At 38.4% G+C, this 19,816-nt stretch overlaps 4 protein-coding genes across 4 annotated transcripts; all 4 read right to left on the bottom strand.

Annotated features, from left to right (window-relative positions):
* Positions 1-1,552: 1,552 nt before the first annotated feature.
* Positions 1,553-3,900, bottom strand: LOC145229347 (sialin-like). The gene is made up of 7 exons (XM_080094708.1): positions 3,874-3,900; positions 3,587-3,784; positions 2,957-3,434; positions 2,651-2,878; positions 2,342-2,346; positions 2,053-2,293; positions 1,553-1,959 (listed from the first exon to the last, which is right to left on the bottom strand). Exons 1-7 carry the CDS (start codon positions 3,898-3,900, stop codon positions 1,553-1,555), a joined length of 1,584 nt encoding a protein of 527 aa, XP_079950834.1.
* Positions 3,901-7,986: 4,086 nt separating this feature from the next.
* On the bottom strand, positions 7,987-10,840 carry LOC145229260 (sialin-like). Its single transcript, XM_080094596.1, has 8 exons — positions 10,538-10,840; positions 9,975-10,181; positions 9,636-9,869; positions 9,404-9,576; positions 9,089-9,224; positions 8,876-9,031; positions 8,548-8,788; positions 7,987-8,396 (listed from the first exon to the last, which is right to left on the bottom strand). Exons 1-8 carry the CDS (start codon positions 10,571-10,573, stop codon positions 7,987-7,989), a joined length of 1,593 nt encoding a protein of 530 aa, XP_079950722.1. The 5' UTR covers positions 10,574-10,840.
* Positions 10,841-11,162: 322 nt separating this feature from the next.
* Positions 11,163-15,222, bottom strand: LOC145205026 (sialin-like). The gene is made up of 9 exons (XM_080077665.1): positions 14,554-15,222; positions 14,164-14,367; positions 13,799-14,032; positions 13,572-13,746; positions 13,326-13,459; positions 13,115-13,270; positions 12,768-13,008; positions 12,416-12,549; positions 11,163-12,351 (listed from the first exon to the last, which is right to left on the bottom strand). The coding sequence occupies exons 1-9, from the start codon at positions 14,587-14,589 to the stop codon at positions 12,202-12,204; spliced, it is 1,464 nt and encodes a 487-aa protein (XP_079933791.1). The 5' UTR covers positions 14,590-15,222; the 3' UTR covers positions 11,163-12,201.
* Positions 15,223-16,384: 1,162 nt separating this feature from the next.
* LOC145229167 (sialin-like) lies at positions 16,385-19,416 on the bottom strand. The gene is made up of 7 exons (XM_080094494.1): positions 18,766-19,416; positions 18,403-18,453; positions 18,189-18,344; positions 17,567-17,807; positions 17,351-17,484; positions 17,101-17,236; positions 16,385-16,847 (listed from the first exon to the last, which is right to left on the bottom strand). Exons 1-7 carry the CDS (start codon positions 19,273-19,275, stop codon positions 16,798-16,800), a joined length of 1,278 nt encoding a protein of 425 aa, XP_079950620.1. The 5' UTR covers positions 19,276-19,416; the 3' UTR covers positions 16,385-16,797.
* Between the last annotated feature and the right edge of the window lie 400 nt (positions 19,417-19,816).

The following is a 19,816-nucleotide window of genomic DNA, read 5'->3' as shown; positions in this document are numbered from 1 at the left end:
AAGACCCGAATCGCATGCTTTGCCGATATGATTACCCCAAACTCCATTTAACTATATGTTCATGTCAGTATTGTCCATTGCTGCACGATCTCGTTCTTGCGTTACTTTTCAACGACCTGTATATTTTTAATCTAATTTTGGTCCTTCGGCGCTGAGCCGACCTTGATGGGACTGTCTTGGGTGGATACAAACAAAACGAGTACCAACATAACAGGTTTTGCAGTATAATCTAACTAAACCCTCGAAATAAAACACGCAACAACGGGCATATTTCCATGGTTAGCTGCCGAAAGTCCCAAATGCTATACCACATGTTTTGTGGATATACCGCCTTTTTCTTTTTAGATTTGCGACGAAAGAAAAAAAAACAGTCGCGGCAACGCAAAACATTACGTGCCGTATTGTTGTTAATAGGCAGGCTATGTGCCCTGGTTGCTTGTAAAAAGGGTTTTGTCAACTTGGGACTTTAGCCTTTGTGTTCGTGAAGTCACAGCCATTCTCTGCTAGGTTCTTCACAACCACCTTGTGCTGGAATTCTTGAAAAGTAACAATTACTTGTCGAGAAGCATTTCTGGAATATAATGCTGTACTTGATCCTGCGAATATATTCAAAACCATATCGCCGTGTACCGATAAGCATCGAATTATTTTAGGTGTGTACAACAGTGGTTCCCAACCTTTTTTGTTACATTCCTCCCTTTGCCCATTTTCGAACTATTCATTCCTCCCCATAAGACGAAAAACAAATATAACATAAAAAATTATAGCAATTTGAAATAGACCTTTTTATTATGGATGTCCATTTCAGAATCCTTTACAACCAGTTCCAAATGTGAACCGGCCCAAATTATAATGGACATAATAATGTCGATACAAAAAATTTTCAACGTAATTTTTTTACAGTTTTTATGAAATTCCTCCCTTGAACTCATAAAATTCCTCCCCGGTTGGGAACCACTGGTGTACAACATTGAAACGATGCGATTACGTCCAAGACCCGAATTGTGGCATACGGACAGCAGGTTTGTTTTGAAAGCACCACAGCAAATCGTTGTTTTACTGGTGATAATTATACTATGAAGTATATTAAGTTTGTTTTTCATGAGATTCTAATGCTTTCTGATCTGAAGCAGTCCAAAATACATATCCAGTAATCGACGCTTTTTCGGACGGGGCCGAAAGCTCGTTGTTCTCTGACTGTGTCAGTTAAACTTGAAACGATTTTGTTCGCATTTAATTTTGGGTCACTCAACGTGAAGATTGAAACAACATACATAAATAGTTTTAACAAGAACACGAATTTCGGACAAATAGCAGTGGCAACGTAAACCTGTGTTGTAAACACTTTATTCCTATACTTTAAAATCAACCTCTTCGTCCAAGACTTTTCTGGTGCCTAAATAAAAATACATGTCAATGTAATTGCATCTACTCAGAAATGTCGTTTTTCAGAAATACATTTTGTCAGCCAAATACTACGAAATAACGTTTTTTATTCCACCATGTTACGCTAGCTTATGTGGTGTTGGCGGGGAGACGCATTTATTATGCACTACCGCTTTAACTGCATAAGCGATTCTGTTTTTTTGGGGAAATTAACACATTGCTTGAAAACCTTGTTTCTTCTCCGTGATGTCGCCTCTTGCCCATGGTTGGTCAACTCCAGACCCACACACAAGACAAATGACAGCTCCAACCAAATAGACCACCGCTGAGATCCAAAATATAAGGTGCCATTGCCCCAAGGAGTTCTGGAGAATTTAATCACAAAATCTAACTTGTGTGTGTTGCAGAATGAGGTTTTGTGATAGTATTTGTTAGTTGCCTTGTCTTGCAATAGAAATCCCACTACTTGCGGTGCTAGAAATCCAGGAATGTTGGAAATTGTATTTGAAATCCCAAAGACGATTCCTCCGTACTTCGGTGCAATGTCTAGTGTGTTTGGTTTGATACCAGAAACTGTAGATATAAATTATAAATGCGCTGCTTAAGCACTACAACTTTACTCATGCTTCCGGATACATACATTCGATTAAAAAGCTGCCGTGTTACCTGTTACACCTATGAAGGCAACCGACATGGAAAAGAATGCCACAGCTGCAGTTGCATTACATCCAATGTAACCAGCCAACACCACAAACAACCCGGGTATTCCTAAACCAAGGGTCGTGTTGATTTTCCGAATTACTACATTTGGCACAAGTCTTCTCTTTCGAATTTTATCTGTGATGTAACCTCCCAACAACGTCATAACCCATTTGAGGATAAATGGCAAAGAGGAAAGGAATCCGCTCTATAATTGAAATGTTTTTGGAATATACGTTGTTTCATTCATACCAACAGAATCTAAAATTTTGTCGGTTAACGTAGCTTTGTTACTTCCAAGTTAAAGTAAGACTTCAGACCAGACCGCTACAGAATGAAAATTGTACCACACTCCCTTGGCACAAATCTTTCACCTTTTATTGAGCGTTTTTAGAGATTTTTGAATATTGTTTATCAATTTGAAATAAAGTAAACAAACCGTAGCCAGGTTAAACTTAAGTATCGTGCTCATATAGGTAGGTAACATTGCCAGAAGCTTGTAGTTTTTCCCCAGTTACTTGCAAAATGTGCCACCAAAATGCCAAACACGGGGAGTGATGTCAACATTGACTTCCATGGCGTTCGAATCCGTACATTCTGCATAATAAGGGGTTTTGTGGCATGATTGTGTTGGAATGTTTAAGTAAAACATGACCTACTTTGTCTTTTGGTTCATTGAGACCGATGCTTTCGTTGATGTACTTTCTTTCTTGTTTAGAAATTCGTGGATGTTGATTGGGTGTGTCGTGAATCAGCAGAAACCAACACATTGTCCAAAGTAAACCACCTCCGCCTATAATGATTCAACTGTATTGTAATTCATAGGCGCATTATTAAGTAAATGTTTATGATGACCAGTAAGCTGACATACCTGTAAAATAAAATACAGCTTCCCAGCCGAAACTTTCAGCAATGAGGCCAGCTAGTGGCCAAGTAACACATGTACCAAAGCTTGCTCCTGCTACGTGTGCTGACACCAAAAGTGATCTCTCCATTGGAGGAGCCCAAGATCCCCAGGCGCCGTACATTGTGGGAAACGAGACACCCTGGATAATAGTGGCACTAATAAAAACAAACTCCAAGAGTGTTCTTAATAGACAACGAATATGGTTTACTTGGAAAAATCCATGGATCACTCTTAAAGCCACAAAAAGTTCGAAGCTTGCGTAAGCGGCTGTCGGCGTCACCAAAGTAATAATTGACGAACAGAACATAGCACCACCAAAAACTTTCTTAAACCCGATTTTTCTTGCCAACCAAGCACCTGGCACGTTGCTTAATATGTATCCATAATAATAGCATCCCAACACAAGACCTCGCTGGACTGGATCCCAATCGAACACACCGTTCTAAAATAAGGTAAAATTAAATTCATACTTGAGATGCAACGCGATTGCTATCTCAATGATGTGTTCAGATTGCTTAACAGCTCGGGATATAACACAAAAGCTAGCAAAATGTTTTATGCAGTTTGATGGCTTGTATCGTCATGTTTGCTTACCGTTAATGCATCACTTGCCCCTTTGTCTGGACAAATGTCTGACTGATTTGAAGCAGTTTCTATCTGTTTTGTGCTGTTTACCAATGCAATGACGGCCACACTTAGATTAGTTCTTAACGCATAGACGTTAAATATCCCCGCAAAGCCCATTATGGCTAGCACATGACGAGCTTTTAGGTAACAGCCTGGTGTACTTTCCTGTGAATTAAAAAAAGGACATTTGGGTTAGTATCTTTGAAGCCAATTAATTCGCAATAAAGTTGGAGATTTTTGAATTCACTACGTACCTCTTTAGTGGATGGTTGTGTTTCCATTATCTTCACCTTGTGTGATCAATGTGTCTGTGCGTATGTACGTTTGTTACCAACAAAACATATTTTGCAACGTACTAAAACAATTCGAGAATCTATATCCTAGTTGGCTAGACTGTTTAGGAAATGATTCTACAGAACCATTGAAAAATTGCACTATCTTCAACTTCCTCTAAAAATCAGAAATTTTCAGCTTCTGACAATGCTGTTCAAAATGCTGCCGAAAAGGGCTTTACTGCATTGGCGGACACATGTTTAAACCACTCAGCACACTTGTTTACAACTGCCGATACATGCTAAAATGTCACCAATAGTTTTGAAGTGAGAGCGACGCTTCAAGCTCACAAACAAATTAAACAAACCGACAAACAACATGAAGCATAGTCACCCTTGACGTACACTTAAGCCCAGTGTACAAAATGATTTGATTTAAAGGTCAACTAGTAATCAGTGTACTTTTGAGGTACTTTACTACCGTCCTCTGTTTGCGCATGCTCCCATACTTTATTGCCGCTGTCACTACCAGGTTGCTTTTGGCATTTGTTAATGGTTAAATTACGTTGGTTTTTAAATTATTTTTGTCCTTGTGTTTTGGTTGTTTAAGGTTTGTTTTTTATTTTACCACAAAAAACTTGTGTTTAATCCTGTTCAAATCCATCAAAAACAAATTTTACAAAACTAAGTTGCCGATCCAGAAAACATCCGTCAGTGTTTTATGCATATGAATTCCCCGATGTTATTTTGTTGTGTTTATTATTATTACTTGGGTGTGCTTCATTACGTTTGCCAAGCGGGAGCTGCACAAGATTTAAAACCCGTACAACAATTGATTTTGGGAAAGTTTACTGACTTTTTGGCATTGTCAATAACGTTAGCTAAATATCTCTCCTCCCAAATTGACAGCAACAAGGTCATTATTTTCAAACATGAAACCTGTGGTTTTACTACCGTAACTAAACGCGTTAATTTTGAAACAAAACTAGCTTTAAAACACCACTTGGTTTAATTTTAAGTATAAATCCCTTGTAGTATTAAACGTGCCCTTTTTATTCCTTATTCTCAACCTAGGTGTTCTTGAAAAGGCTTAGATGTAGATGCGTATTAACAGTTTCTCATCCCATTACTAAATAAATCCAAAGTGCTATTTGCGTGTACAAAATCTATACGTCCAATGTAGCGGGTTTTCCATCATATACGATTGAGTCAGAAACAAGTTAAACAACATTAACAACTTTGGCGTAATTCCACATCTGGTGTGATATTCCATTATCCAACTTGGTGTAATTTTGCGAAACCCAACATTGTGTTATGGCAACACAGACACAACACAGACTCATTTCCGTCATGTTTCAAATTGAACGATGTATGTTTTGCCAACAGAAAGCAGGATGCCATGTTCATTTGCACACGGATCGGTTTTCTCGGATGGTGACAAAACGTTTAGGCTTCCTGTTGTTAAACAAACTAGAACCATGCATTTCAAAAAAGGATGACTGATGTATTTTTTCTCGTAACGTTTTTCATGTATTTTCCTTTTTGAGTGTAAAAGAGAAACGTACGACGCAAGCTGTGGTGGGGCATATTAGCGCCTCGCTTTAGCTGCGTCGAGTCAGATATTTTGTGTTTAGTGTTTAGGATTGGTTGTATTGAGACTGAAACCTAGTGTTCAGTCTAATGTTGAAGCCCCGTGTTTGTGATGTGTTGTTAATACCTTGGATTGTTGACATATTATGTATGTAATCAGATAATCTGCCACTTTTGCCCTGTCTGTTACATCGTAACTCATTGAATAAAATTAGATGGTGGTATGCAAAACGTTGTATGCATTTAGAGGTATTGCCCTGTTAAATAGTTTAACTCTAATTTAAACTGAAATTGGCACACAAAGATCCATAAGCGTAAGAGTGAATTCACGCTTGACTAAGTACAAATTGAAATGCCCTATTTTTGTTAACACTTGAGACAGATATTGTAGTCTTAATAGGCCAACGGTTCTCAAACTTTTTTTAATATTTTTGTCATAACGGTCCCTTTTTTGAGCACTCGCGGTCCAAGATAAACATATTCATAAAATATAAAATACCTTGGGAAAATAAAACTGACAGTTACCAAACTAAAAGTTTATTTATTTCTATCGAAAGCATTCCCATAACATGCAGAAAAGAAATAGTTTAGTTTCGTAAGATCACTTTACGTGGGAATGTTTCAAAGGCAATTTCTTACCTCACAAACAAGACTAAAACAATATAAACATGGCATGCAAACAATCACCTGTTTATTACTTGAAAATGAAGTACAGAACCACTTCTTGTCATAAAATACTCGTTTGTCCATCTCATTTTTGCTCATACACTCGTAAGATCTCATATTACATAAGATTGTAGAAGTACTTTAAGAAATACCCCTGAAATCGCGTGGCAGACCCCTAAGGGACGGCGGTCCCCTGAGAACCACTGTAATAGGCTTACTAGAAACGTTACAACAAAATTAGGTTTACCTGTCTTGAGCTGGGACATCTGGTATCAAAATGCCCCATATTAGGCCGATGTGTTTTGCAGATGTCCACGTCTTATTGTTTTGGGTTTACAGCAGAGGAAAATACGATATAGCTAAATGCATAAATGTGTCACGCGTCGTTTTGTTGTGAATAACATAGATTCCTGGTAATTTGCAAAACCATGCATTTTTTGTGTTTGTTGTAAACAGAGAAAACCATAATCGTTTCGATTTTCGACAGCAAAATGGCCTTATGGCAGTGCACTCCTCCTCAGACGCTATATGTTGTTGAATATTTACTATCTTGTCTTGTAAGGTAGCCTTTGTATATTTATATTTTGTCCCACGGAATGGGGAGCAATATGTGGTACTTTTGTTTTGTACGAACGTTTTAAGACTGCCGAAGGGCAAATACCCAATTCCGCTGCATAGAATGCGAGCTAAGATCTTATTTTTACTTGCATGCCCAGTTCCTTAGAGATTCGTCATGACACATGCTTACGTTGCGATGTGTTTGGTGTCTTTGTACCATGAATCTTTGTTTGTACAACCGCACATCCAAAAAGGTTGCTGAGCGATCTACTTAAAGCGACTCCTGCTTTATACGATGAACGACATCAAAATCAACAGAACTGAGTTGCAAATTGGCATATTGTCACGAGGTTCCAACCCAAGACAGTCCTGGGGACAATTCCCGATCAGGTTTTTTAATATCTGTATGTGGGTCAGGCGCTCCGGACCATTCCGCCAAGTTCCTGTCCAACATTAATACACGATTATTGCGCTTCTTAAAAATATGCCCCTCTTGCGGATGTTTGTTTCAGCGACCCACTGATACTTTTTGTTTAGGGTTAATTTTCAAACTACGTTTACCTCCGAAGTTGACTCTTCATCCAGAAGTCGAGTTAGTTTAAGAACTTAATGTTGGAGATACGTGCACTATTCATTATGAACAAAAACATTTTCGCATTTTTGAAGCGGAAAGCTAAAATATCACCACTACCACTGTTACTGTGTGACAAATACACTGATTAAAGTGTGCTCTTCCACAACTTTTACAGCATCCGGTGTATAATCTCGTGTTGATAAAGCTAATTTTATAAACGAACATCGCTCTTCGAGCAAATGAATAGTTTGAAACACTCGCAATTTCAGGAAGTTGCTGAATCATAATCATTAAATACACCATTTCACCTTGAAACACGTTGCTTGTCTATAGCTAAAAATTTCAAAACCAAGTTGAGTTGTTACGTTGATCATATTGCTGTTTTCAGACCTAACCAAGATAGTCCTATTTGCTGGCTAAAACCACAAAACTGTTGGCACTATTTAAGCATTATGTGACTTACAATCTGACACACAAGAATGTAACATAACGTCTTCACCAAAAAGATTTTGTAGATTTTTGTTCAAGTTCAACTTGAATATAGTTTACTTTACGGCACCTGATTAAAAATGTTTGTACATGTTCAATAGCGTAACTTTCGCCATCCCATAGTTTTACTTATTAGCAACTTACGGATTGTATTAACATGTAAATTAACAATGCAATAAAGCGTGTTGTATTGAGGACTTGACTTAGTTTTAAAAAGTTCACTCATTAGTCTGGTTATCAAAGATTACGGTTATCAAAACCACAGCGTTTAGCACTGCGTTGACACTGTTTGGCGTTTTCTTGTAATGTCGCCTTTTGTCCACGGTTGCTCTACTCCAGATCCACATACAAGATAAGTGACAGTTCCAATCAAATAGATCGCTGCCGAGATCCAGAACACTGTATGCCATTGCCCTAGCGAATTCTAGAGAACACGTGTATGAAATCAAAATTTTGGTGTCAACAAAATATATAGGGAATTTAATTTTGCTTGCCTTGTCCTGTAACAGAAACCCCACTACTTGTGGTGCTAGAAATCCAGGAAAATTGGAAATTGTGTTTGAAATTCCGTAAACGATTCCTCCATATTTTGGTGCAATGTCGAGTGCATTTGCTTTGCTGCCAGATACTACAAAAATGTAAAATGTTCTTGTGTGAATAGTAGAGTTTACAGTATTTGTAAAAACTGAAAAGGACTTTAATTTACTTTTTTAGTCAGTGCCATATTCGACCAGAACTAAACCTTAATCGAGCTAACGATTTGGGAGTATCTGTGTTACCTGTCATACCAATAAAGGCAACCGACACTGAAAAGAATGTCACGGCTGCAGTTGCGTTACAACCAATGTAACCAGCCAACACCACAAACAAGGCTGGAATTCCTAAACCAAGGGTTGTGTTGATTTTTCGAATCACCACTGTAGACACAATTCTTCTCTTTCTAATGATATCAGTGATATAACCTCCCAACAATGTAAAGAGCCACTTTAGAATGTACGGCAGAGAAGAAAGGAATCCGCTCTAAAAAAAACATTTGAATTTTGCTTTTGCTTGATACATTGTTTTGCATTTGATGTTGTTTACGATTTCGGGTATTTGTAGACATACCGTGGCCAGGTTGAAGTTGAGTATAGTGCTCAGGTAGGTCGGTAACATTGCCAGAAGAGTGTAGTTTCCCCAGTTACTTGCAAAATGCGCTATCAATATGGCAAATACTGGAAATGATGTCAGCATTGATTTCCATGGGGTCCGAACTCGTAAATTCTGCACAATAGGGGAGGTGTTGTTGGGTTTGGAGTCGCGGTATATTCTTGATTGTACCTTATCTTTGGGTTTGTCGAGCCCTATACTTTCGTTGATGTATTTTCTTTCTTGCTCAGAAATTCTTGGGTGTTGATTGGGTGTATCGTGAATCAGTAGAAACCAAAGTATTGTCCAAAGTAAACCGCATCCACCAATATGTATTAAAGCATAGAAATATTGGGTGGTATAAATGTAAAACTTCAAAGGCATATCTCATTTGTTTGGAGTATGGTTTGGGTGTTTTAAATGTAACAAAAGTGGAAGACTGAAATATTCAGGGCTTGTATGCTGGAATAGGTAAAGTTTCACTAAACATAATATACCAAGAAACCTGTAAAATAGAAGATAGCTTCCCAGCCGAGTTTCTCGGCGATAACTCCGGCTACTGGCCACGTGACAAAGGTTCCAAAGCTTGCCCCTGATATGTGTATTGAAACCAAAAGTGATCTCTCCATAGGAGGAGCCCAACTACCCCAAGCACCATGCATTGTGGGAAAAGAAACTCCCTGTGTAAAATTTGTGAAATACAGAGCAGTTTTGGGTAGACTTAATCAACAGGAGTTACCTGAAAAAATCCGTGAATTACTCTCAAAGCCACAAACAGTTTAAAGCTTGCGTAAGAGGCTGCCGGCGTCACTAAAGTGATGATTGATGAACAAAACATCGCACTACCCCAAACTTTCTTAAATCCGATTCTTCTGCCTAGCCAGGCACCTGGCACATTGCTTATTATGTATCCATAGTAATAACATCCCAAAGCAAGTCCTTGCTGTACAGGGTCCCAATTAAAAACTCCGTTCTATCACAAAACATTTGATATGAAAACAAGATATTTTATTTTTACAAATAGATATTCCATCCTGGTTAAAAACACTTTATGTAAAATTACGTGTTGTTTACTTACGGTTGATCTATCAGATGCAACACTTGCTCCTTTGTCTGGACAAATTTCGGATTGATTTCCTGATTTTTCCATTTGGTTTGTGTTGTTTACCATAGCAACGATGGCTACACTTAAGTTGGTTCTTAACGCATAGACGTTAAATATACCAGCAAAGCCCATAATGGCCAGAACGTAACGGGTTTTTAGGTAGCATCCTGGTGTTCTTTCCTAGAGGTAAAAAAGTAAAAACGGCGTAAGATGTGTGTATGCCAGGTTTGTCATTTTCTGGTCAGCTTTAAGTTTTCAAATTCTTTACTGTAGAACCAACTATCATCTATTTTGCACAAGATAGGACTTTTTGGTAATCTAAATTTGTTGACCTTTCACGGGAATATCTACGTGTATTTTGCTTTCGGCTTTGCATACTTTACTGTGAACTAATCTTTAGATGTTGGTACAAAACTAGTTTAAACTAGTCTTGGCATTAACCACAACGGAGATGAAATTAAACCGACACAATACCAATTCCAAGTAGCGAAATCCGAATTGAATTGTGGTAACTGATATAACTCCCAATGACTTACCTCTTTAAGGTATGTGCAAGTAGCATTTTTTGTCATTCTGTCCACCAAACGAAACTACCTTCCAACAGATTGTTATTTATAGTTTCTTTAGAAAGAATAAGGAAACATAAAGTTTAGAGAGGTAGAATTAATCTGTGATCCAGGCTGGCGACCGAGATAATGTCAATAGTTATGAATCTCAAGGTTAGCCTATAGTCAGCACAAATTAAGCAGATACTTAAACTCCCAAGCTGCAGGTGTCGTATCGTTGCACTTCTGTTCGTTTGCTCATTACTTTTTAAAAAAGATTGCGAAAAAATTGGAACAGAGGATAAAGCGAACCAGTGCGATTATGCTCCAAATAAAGGCGCTAAGCTATTCACGTTTGCACGAAAAGGCGTCCAATCCAAGCTAAGGGCGAAACATACCTACGGTTAAATCACAAAAACAGCAAATCACAGAGGCACATCTACATCCTAATTAACTGCGACAGGAAACATTGTAAAGTTCATGGCATGATTTCGCAGAACATTTGAATTATTTTGCTACACAATTTGATTTCCTTGCGAGCTTTGAACTGACAAATTGAAACGATTTGGTAAACTATTGCAACATTTGCACAACTTAATATCGCACTCACTACAAATATTTCAATATATCTACGTTGTGTGCAATTTTCCAACAAAGCAGTTATACCTCACTTTTGACAATATTGCAATGTTGCCATTAAACAGTCTTTACTTATCAGTCAAAGTCGTGTAATGAAACATTGAATAAAACGCTGACTGTCACAATCGTTAGTAGTATCCGGCTTGAAATTTTGCTGATGGCGCCTGTATTAGGAGATCACCAGTTCTACGTTAGATGAGTTAAGATGTACTTATATGCTTTACTGGGATTAGCCCGACCGTGGTTTGAATCCCAAAGTATGCTAGGCCATGCGCTGCCATACGAAAATACTTGGAGGACCGACTTGGTTCGTTATTTTGCCTTCAGTAGGCAATGCGCCCTATGATTTCATGTTGAAACCTCCCGAGTTCTGCAATAACGGCTCATCACTGATACGAAAAAAGAACCACAAGTTGGTTTCACATAGGCATCTTGCTGATGTAAAACAAAAAACATGTACAAAACCAAATCGCGCTCTACGTATTACACTTGCGGCTTTATAGACGACGATACCACAACAAAATTATGCTCCCTCTAGGACGCCGAAAGAAAGACGATCCTTTAGCTAGCAGCCGTATGTCACAACAATTGATTGATCGCACATCGCATCCGGCAATTAAATTCAGCTCTAGCAATTTGATGCTCATAGAAAATGCAAGCAAGTATTCTCAAACAACAAACATATTTTTGGAAGTGTAGAGATAGAGTAACAAACAAGTGAGGTGAGAGTAAAAATAGAAATGGCCATTTAGAGCAGTATTACTCCTTGATCTACTGTGTGTCATACTTTTTGACGTTTGAGGTCGTAACGCAAAAACATTAGTACGATGTTTTCCTGATTAGCTAAAACTGCATGTGATAAAAGCTAGGACATAAAAAGCTCCTATACCACTATTTGAAGTTCAAACGCACTTTAGAAATATGGTAGATAAAGTCTAACTGAAACAAAATTAAAAAAACTACACGTTTATTAGGTAACAAACATTTTTTGCGTTTTCAAAATAGCGCATTGTGCATTAATATGAAACTGCTGGTTCTGTCTCTTCTATGTCGCCTTTTGCCCACGATTGCTCAACTGCAGATCCACACACAAGATAAATGACGGCTCCAACCAAATATACTGCTGCTGATATCCAGAACACTGTATGCCATTGTTCTAGGGAATTCTGGAGATTGCGAATTATGAAAACTAGTTTTGGTGTTCAACACCATTTGTTAATATTACTTTACCGTGTCTTGCAACAGAAAACCAACGACTTGTGGTGCTAGAAAGCCGGGAAAATTGGAAATTGTGTTTGAAATTCCAAAGACGATTCCTCCATATTTTGGGGCAATATCAAGTATATTTGTACTGCTACCGGAAGCTGCAACAGCGCAAAATGTGTTTTTCTGATTACAAGGAGTTGTGCAATTTGTAATTAACAAGATTACTTAATTGAACCGGGCTTTTCCTCTCAGTTTAAAATTGTTGTCAAAAAGGCTTTAATTTACATTAAACAAGGGGATCAATTATCTCAAAGCTGAATTCCAATGGTTTAGTAATCAATGCGTATAGTTACTTTTTCATCAATCGGAGCGTTACCTATTACACCTACGAAGGCAACAGATATGGAAAAGAATGCCACAGCTGCAGTTGCATTACATCCAACGTAACCAGCCAACACCAGAAATAAAGCAGGAATTGCCAAAGCCAACGTTGTGTTGATCTTCCGAATTGCCACTGTAGATACAAGTCTTCTCTTTCGAACTATGTCAGTAATATAACCTCCTAACAATGTTAAGATCCATTTGAGAATATATGGCAGAGAGGATAGGGATCCACTCTAAAAGTTGGAGACATTCGAATATTATTTGTTGCTCAACACATTATATTGCTTCAAAATTTACGATATGATGTTGTTTATAAATTTGCGGCATTTGTGCCCTTACCGCGGCCAGGTTGAATTTGAGTATAGAGCTCATGTAGGTCGGCAACATTGCCAGAAGCGTGTAGGTCCCCCAGTTATTTGCAAATTGTGCCACTATTATGGCAAATACAGATAGGGATGTAAACATTGACTTCCATGGCGTCCGAACTCGTGTATTCTTCGCAAAAGGGTGTATAGAGGTATTTAATTTTGATGTGTTGCACATATCATACCTTATCTTTAGGTTTGTTGAGACCGATGCTTTCGTTGATGAACTTCCTTTCTTTCTCAGAAATTCGTGGATGTTGATTGGGTGTGTCATGAATCAGCAGAAACCAAAACATTGTCCACAATAACCCACATCCACCTATGTTTTTTACGTTGTTTGTGTGCAATGTTAAAAACCAATGAAGCTATCATGAACAACCACTTGTAATCTTGTACTTTTGTGAATAATTGAAAGAAGAAAGATCATTTACCTGTATAATAGAAGATAGCTTCCCAGCCTAATCCATCAGCAATAAGACCAGCTAGAGGCCAAGTTACACATGTTCCAAAACTCGCCCCTGATATGTGTATTGACACCAAAAGTGTTCTCTCCATAGGAGGAGCCCAAGATCCCCAGGCACCATGCATTGTGGGAAACGATACTCCCTACAATAAGTTTTTATTACATTGGAAAAATTGTGGTGTACGTTTGGTTTACCTGGAAAAATCCATGAAGTACCCTCAAGGCAACGAAGAGTTCAAAACTGGCGTAAGCGGCAGCCGGCGTCACCAAAGTAATGATCGATGAACAGAACATTGCACCACCCCAAACTTTCTTAAATCCGATTCTCCTTGCTAACCAGGCACCTGGCACGTTGCTTACTATGTATCCATAGTAATAACATCCCAATACCAGACCTTGCTGTACTGGATCCCAATCGAACACACCGTTCTGACACAAAACATTTATCACTAGAACCATTCACTGTAAAAACTTAAAAAGGAATTACTGTATGCGTATATGTACCTCTTATAAAGTATACAATATGTAAACTACATACTACTCTGAAAATGCAAGCTTACCGTTGCTGCGTTATATACCAGACTTGCTCCTCTGTCTGGACAAATATTGGATTGATTTTCTGCATTTTTTATTTGTTTTGTGGTATTTACCATGGCAACGATGGCTACACTTAGGTTGGTTCTTAACGCATAGACGTTGAATATACCGGCAAAGCCCATTATAGCCAGAACGTAACGGGCTTTAAGGTAACATCCAGGCGTTTCCTACGAAAAAGTACTGTGTTGTGTTGTACATTAAACGTATAACTTTTAATTGAAAGTTGTTATTTGAGCAACAGTGCAGTACAACTTTATTTTACTATGTATAGTTTTAATATATATAGCCTACGGTATATTGTACAGCACACATGCTTTAGTAGCTTACTGTACACAGAAACATTTTTTTATTACCTCTTTGCTGTATGGAGGTGTCACCACTTTATTCATGTTTGTCTGCTGGATGACTACTTATCTAAACAAAAGATGTCGTTTTTGTGTAATCCACAAAACAAAAAGTTATAGATTTGTCAATCTCCTGAAAACGTCGCAAACCAAGAATAGTTTAAACTCTAACAGATACATTCATAAATCTCACGAATTGTTACACAACAACTGTTTCGTTGGTAATGCCTAACTTTCTTTTATGAACACCTTGGTTTATTTGAAACTTTTTAATGGAACGAGTTTTTAGCCACATCGATAAAAAGCGTGTTAACAGTGCAACTCTTGCGAACACTTGTCTTATTGCAACTTTCAACTGAGAATGCGTTCAATTGGATGTTCGAACCGCATTGCGAATGTTTGCACACATGTTTTGATCAGCACTTTTTTTCTTGGTTGGTTATAATGTTTCTAGTCAGCCCTTAAGTCTGGAATACCATTGTGAGCTATTAATGTCACACATTTAAAACACATACCAAGAGGCAAAAACAATAGTTTTGACTTTGCGTTGGGTTAGTTTTGTTTTGAGCTCCATGTAACGCGCCTACCTCAACCGAACCTGAACATCTGCCCCTGACAAAACGGGTCGTAAATATGCATTGTCGCAGGCTCGAGCAGTAGTTTTTTTCAGATACTATTACAAGTGATGTTACTCTGAAAAATGCATCTGTCATTAATTTCGCAATTCAATGCTGGAGAAGAATTTAGCAGCGAAGTGTTAAATGTCAATGTAAAGAGATCGCCTTATTTGCACAACAACCAGACATCCGGCCAGACAAGTGTCGATTCAGCATTCGGTGGGCACAGTCAAACTTCCGGTTTTAAATCGGTAGGGGAGCCTAAGTTTGTTTAAAAACAGCAAACAGGTAAAAGAACATTCCTCCCGAGGGGACTTGCTTTAAAAAAAACAGGGCCCTTTGTGAAAATAGTTTTGTCTATGTGTAGGAGAAATATGTTAAATCCGTACCAGTTATGAGTCCAAGCTCCCAATATAATCGAAACCAGACTTTTTGCTGTTTTTTTGCTCATTGACTGGCTTCCGTAGCAAATGTTTCTTGGTTAAGAAAGTCAGACGTAGACTATAGGGTCTAAACACCTAAAACAGCGGACCAGAAAATAACACACAAAGTTAAATGCATGTAGTAAGGTGGTATGGGTTTTCACGGGTTATTCCAATTTGTATGTTGTTTATACTTTATAGGGTTAGTTGTCAATCAGGAAAAAGGTGCACTTTTCTTAGGATTCGGATTTTATGTTTAAGTTGGCAAAATCATATGGCAAAATGGTTATACATGTGCTATACTCACATACAGTGTTTTTTTAAGGTGTTTTGGGGGACCGAAAGAAATTTGTTCCCAAAATTTGCCAGTAGCCTAATAAATAATTCGTTTAAGCAAATATGGCTATTTTTTGGTATTTAAATGAAACACTTGCGGTCTCTTAAAACTACTTAGCGGTCACCCAAACCAAACCTTAAAAAAACCTGCTCACATATATGCATAGACTACACAGAAACTAGTCTTAAGCTAATTTAGGTAGCAATGATTAAAGAAAGGCTCTTAGTGTTGTTGCTGTGGCCTCGCATTCACATTCTTGTCTTATAGTTTGCATTGCTTTTGCATACAGTTCTGAATTTTTTTATTGTGTCAAAGGGCTGTTATTTATACACTGGAACTGGAAAGCGGGTTTACAGCGTGCAAAATGCATCATCAAGCACAACCTAAACATTTCACAAGCATAAAACGTACTGCATACAGTGTTTACTAACATTTGTGGATGTCACAATATTACACACACTTAAACACTACCGTTGTCGTAATTACTGACTTTTTATCGGTTTGTTGGTTTGCTTTACATGCAAATGTTGTTTACAAAACATTGCCACCAAGCTATAAATTAAAAATCAACCAGACAGCTAACCTAATAATCGTTGAAGGTTTGAGGTGTACCACGATTGCAAGCTGTTAAAAACGATAGTTTCAGGCTTTTGCAAAAAAAGCACAACCTTAAAACTGACAACTGACTGCTCCTCGCAATAATCAATGAACAACGAATTTTGTCAATCCAAACACCGGCATTATCACTCTAAATTTACCGCTGTATACATAACGTGTTAACCACCTAGCATTTGTGGTATTGTTGGTACAAAATGTTGCCATGTAACAACAGAACGAAAAAAGTCACATTTTGCAGCTAGTTCGGTGAGTTCGTGATTTAAAGCTTGGTTGCTCGAGGAAGTTCCATCTGCTTTGCATTCTCAAACGCTGTAATGAAGATGAATCAATGTTAGTTGTCTGCAGTGTTTTTTTAAGGTGTTAAATTTCTCCAGCGGTTTCCCAAAATTTGGACTTGCAAATACAACTACAGTTTTTGGTATTTAAATGAAACACTTGCGGTCTCTTAAAACTACTTAGCGGTCACCCAAACCAAACCTTAAAAAAAACCTGGTTGTCTATATCAGTTAGTCTCTACAAGAAACCGAAAATTTCGCTTCTTCCTAATTAAATAATGAAATACCTTGTTTTTTGTCTTTTATTTCACCTCTGGCCCATGGTTGCTCAACACCCGACCCAAACAACAAATAAATCAAAGCCCCTGCTAAATAGACTCCAGCCGATATCCAAAACACTGTCTGCCACTGAGTCAATGAGTTCTGAAACCAAAAGGAAGCATATTCATGAAATATATGCACAGTCTGGGGCATTTGGAAATAAAAATTAAGCTCGAATCTTGCATAAAGTTTCATTAGTGAACTGTCAAAGCTTACGCTGTCCTGTAGGAGAATCCCTGTCACTTGAGGCGCAAGAAAACCAGGAATATTAGCAATTGTGTTTGAAATCCCAAATATTATTCCTCCGTATTTGGGGGCGATGTCCATTGGGTTTGCCTTGCAACCTGGAACTGGAGCGACACATAAAACACAGACAAATTTCGAGTTATGAATTGAATTAATGCTATGCCTACAGAGATGTATAAAACCAACCTGTTAATGCGTTGAACGCGACAGACAATGAAAAAAACGCTACAGCTGCTGTTGCGTTACAACCAATGTAGCCAGCCAACACCACGAATAAAGCGGGTACTGCTAAACCCACGGTTGTATTTAGTTTCCGAATCACCACTGTTGAAGTGATTCTTCTATTTCGGACAACGTCGGTGAGGTAGCCTCCCACAAGAGTGAAGAGTAATTGAAGAAGGTAAGGTAAAGATGAAAGGAACCCACTCTGAAAATAAGAGCATTGGTTACACAAACGAAGCTGCAACCAACCACTTGTGGTACTTGTGTTGCAATCAAAATCGGCCAAGTTGCAAATGTGAACAATGCAGCTGATAAAGGCTGGTTGTTTCCTCATCATTATGAAAAAAGTTTTTCTATATTGAATTCCTATTGGCTTTGACTATGTTTGTCCGCCCTTTTATGTTATGGGTGAGCGCTGGTGGTTGCTATTGCAAATCAAATTTTTACATTAGCTATAGCATATATGGTAACGCAACGGTAAAAAGTAATAAGAGGTGGCTGATACATTGCTTTAGTATAGGTAATGAAGTCACTGCATATGTAACTCATGTTAGCACGTAAACGTTGCAAAGCTTTGTCTACTTACCGCTGACAAGTTAAACTTGAGTATTGTGCTCATGTAGGTTGGTAACATTGTAAGAAGTGTGTAGTTTCCCCAGTTGCTTGCGAAATGACCACACAGTATTCCAAATATGGGAAGAGAAGTCAGCATTGACTTCCATGGAGTTCGAACATGGACTTTCTGTGCAACAGATGATTTTAATGCCTTCGTCGGAACGTTGAACGGATGCTGGCATTACCTGGTCTTTAGGTTCATTGAGACCGATGCTTTCGTTGATGTACTTTCTTTCCTGCTCAGAAATCCGTGGATGTTCATTGGGTGTGTCATGGACCAGCAGAAACCAAAATACTGTCCACAGCAATCCGCAACCACCTTTGAAAAGGTTCACATTAAATTTTACAATCCCTAAACTGCTTCTACAACCTGCCTGTAAAATAGAACACAGCTTCCCAGCCAAGCGTTTCTGCCATCACTCCAGCTAGAGGCAAAGTGATGCAGGTTGCAAAACTTGACCCCGACATTACAACTGAAATCAAGATGCTTCTTTCCATCGGTGGAGCCCACGATGCCCATACACCAACCAAAACAGGTGATGTTATACCCTGGATAAAATCGTTTTGTTTAAAAGCTTGTGTAACCATTGGTAAACAAAATCCACCTGGAATAATCCAAGGATGATTCTCATAGCTATGAAGAGTTCGACACTGGAATAAACACTAACGGGTGATACCAATGTGATTATTGATGACATGAACATTGAACCGCCAAAGATTTTTTTCACTCCAACTCGTCTTGCCAACCAAGCCCCCGGCACATTGGTAACGATGTATCCATAGAAATAACATCCAAGAATGAGACCCTGCTGCATCGGATCCCAGTTAAAAACCCCATTCTGCGCAAAAAAAACAATAAAGACACTTACTGACCAAAATTGTACTATACCTTTCTTCACCGAGCTTGCTGTAGATCCAGAATTCGCTCCTTTATCCGGGCAAATATTTGATTGATTTGTTGCATCGATGTCCTCGCCAGTGTTGTTTACCATGGCAACGATAGCCACACTCAGGTTGTTTCGCATTGCATGGACGTTAAAAAGTCCGAAAAACCCCATTAGAGCAAGGGCGTGTCGAGCTTTGAAATAACATCCCGGTGTCTGCTCCTGCAATCAACCGTGTTCAACCGTAAGATTGACTTTCGTTGCTAACTGTGTGTTCACGTCACACACTTTGTGCAGTTGCTTTGTTAACGGTTTGACTTAGTGTTTTCCTCAGTTTTGTTAACAAATAAACTTACGCGAGCTTGCTCCTTCTCTATAACAAGTTGTTAACAAATGCACATGTATTACAATCTGATTGCTGTTGATTGGGCAGGTGTATCTGATTACAGATCCTTTGCAATTGTGTCAATATTATTACCAAACCCTCAACACAGGTTTACCTCCTTTAGAATAATACTTCTAAGGTCTTTAGTTGATGATCCAGAGATTGATTTGTCTTTCATTTTTGTTTTTCTGTGTTCCCACTGCCTTGTTTTTGTTGCACACCCGTCACGCTAAATTTGCTATTAAACCAGACAGGCCGATTTATAGACTTGTTAAGTTAGCGACTTGATAACCTTTACCCAACATTGGTACATCCCTAGCACGTTTTTGC

The sequence above is a fragment of the Phallusia mammillata genome, chromosome 1 (genome assembly GCF_965637545.1).
Source record: "Phallusia mammillata chromosome 1, kaPhaMamm4.hap1.1, whole genome shotgun sequence".
NCBI lineage: Eukaryota > Metazoa > Chordata > Ascidiacea > Phlebobranchia > Ascidiidae > Phallusia > Phallusia mammillata.
This window is presented reverse-complemented; position numbering and strand designations above follow the sequence as displayed.

What these genes read in the sequence shown, in the direction of transcription:
- LOC145229260 (XM_080094596.1), bottom strand. Translation starts at nt 10,573, where the DNA reads ATGACAAAAAATGCTACTTGCACATACCTTAAAGAG. An exon ending in TTGCATCTGATAGATCAACC is followed by an intron (nt 9,870 to 9,974) that starts GTAAGTAAACAA and finishes GTTTTGTGATAG; the next exon opens with AACGGAGTTTTTAATTGGGA. An exon ending in TGCCTTTATTGGTATGACAG is followed by an intron (nt 8,397 to 8,547) that starts GTAACACAGATA and finishes ACATTTTTGTAG; the next exon opens with TATCTGGCAGCAAAGCAAAT.
- LOC145229167 (XM_080094494.1), bottom strand. Translation starts at nt 19,275, where the DNA reads ATGGGGTTTTTCGGACTTTTTAACGTCCATGCAATGCGAAACAACCTG. An exon ending in TCAATGAACCTAAAGACCAG is followed by an intron (nt 18,345 to 18,402) that starts GTAATGCCAGCA and finishes TCTGTTGCACAG; the next exon opens with AAAGTCCATGTTCGAACTCC. An exon ending in CGCGTTCAACGCATTAACAG is followed by an intron (nt 17,485 to 17,566) that starts GTTGGTTTTATA and finishes GTGTCGCTCCAG; the next exon opens with TTCCAGGTTGCAAGGCAAAC.
- LOC145205026 (XM_080077665.1), bottom strand. Translation starts at nt 14,589, where the DNA reads ATGAATAAAGTGGTGACACCTCCATACAGCAAAGAG. An exon ending in CACCTCCATACAGCAAAGAG is followed by an intron (nt 14,368 to 14,553) that starts GTAATAAAAAAA and finishes ACTTTTTCGTAG; the next exon opens with GAAACGCCTGGATGTTACCT. An exon ending in TGCCTTCGTAGGTGTAATAG is followed by an intron (nt 12,550 to 12,767) that starts GTAACGCTCCGA and finishes GCGCTGTTGCAG; the next exon opens with CTTCCGGTAGCAGTACAAAT.
- LOC145229347 (XM_080094708.1), bottom strand. Translation starts at nt 3,900, where the DNA reads ATGGAAACACAACCATCCACTAAAGAG. An exon ending in CACAACCATCCACTAAAGAG is followed by an intron (nt 3,785 to 3,873) that starts GTACGTAGTGAA and finishes TTTAATTCACAG; the next exon opens with GAAAGTACACCAGGCTGTTA. An exon ending in TGCCTTCATAGGTGTAACAG is followed by an intron (nt 1,960 to 2,052) that starts GTAACACGGCAG and finishes TTATATCTACAG; the next exon opens with TTTCTGGTATCAAACCAAAC.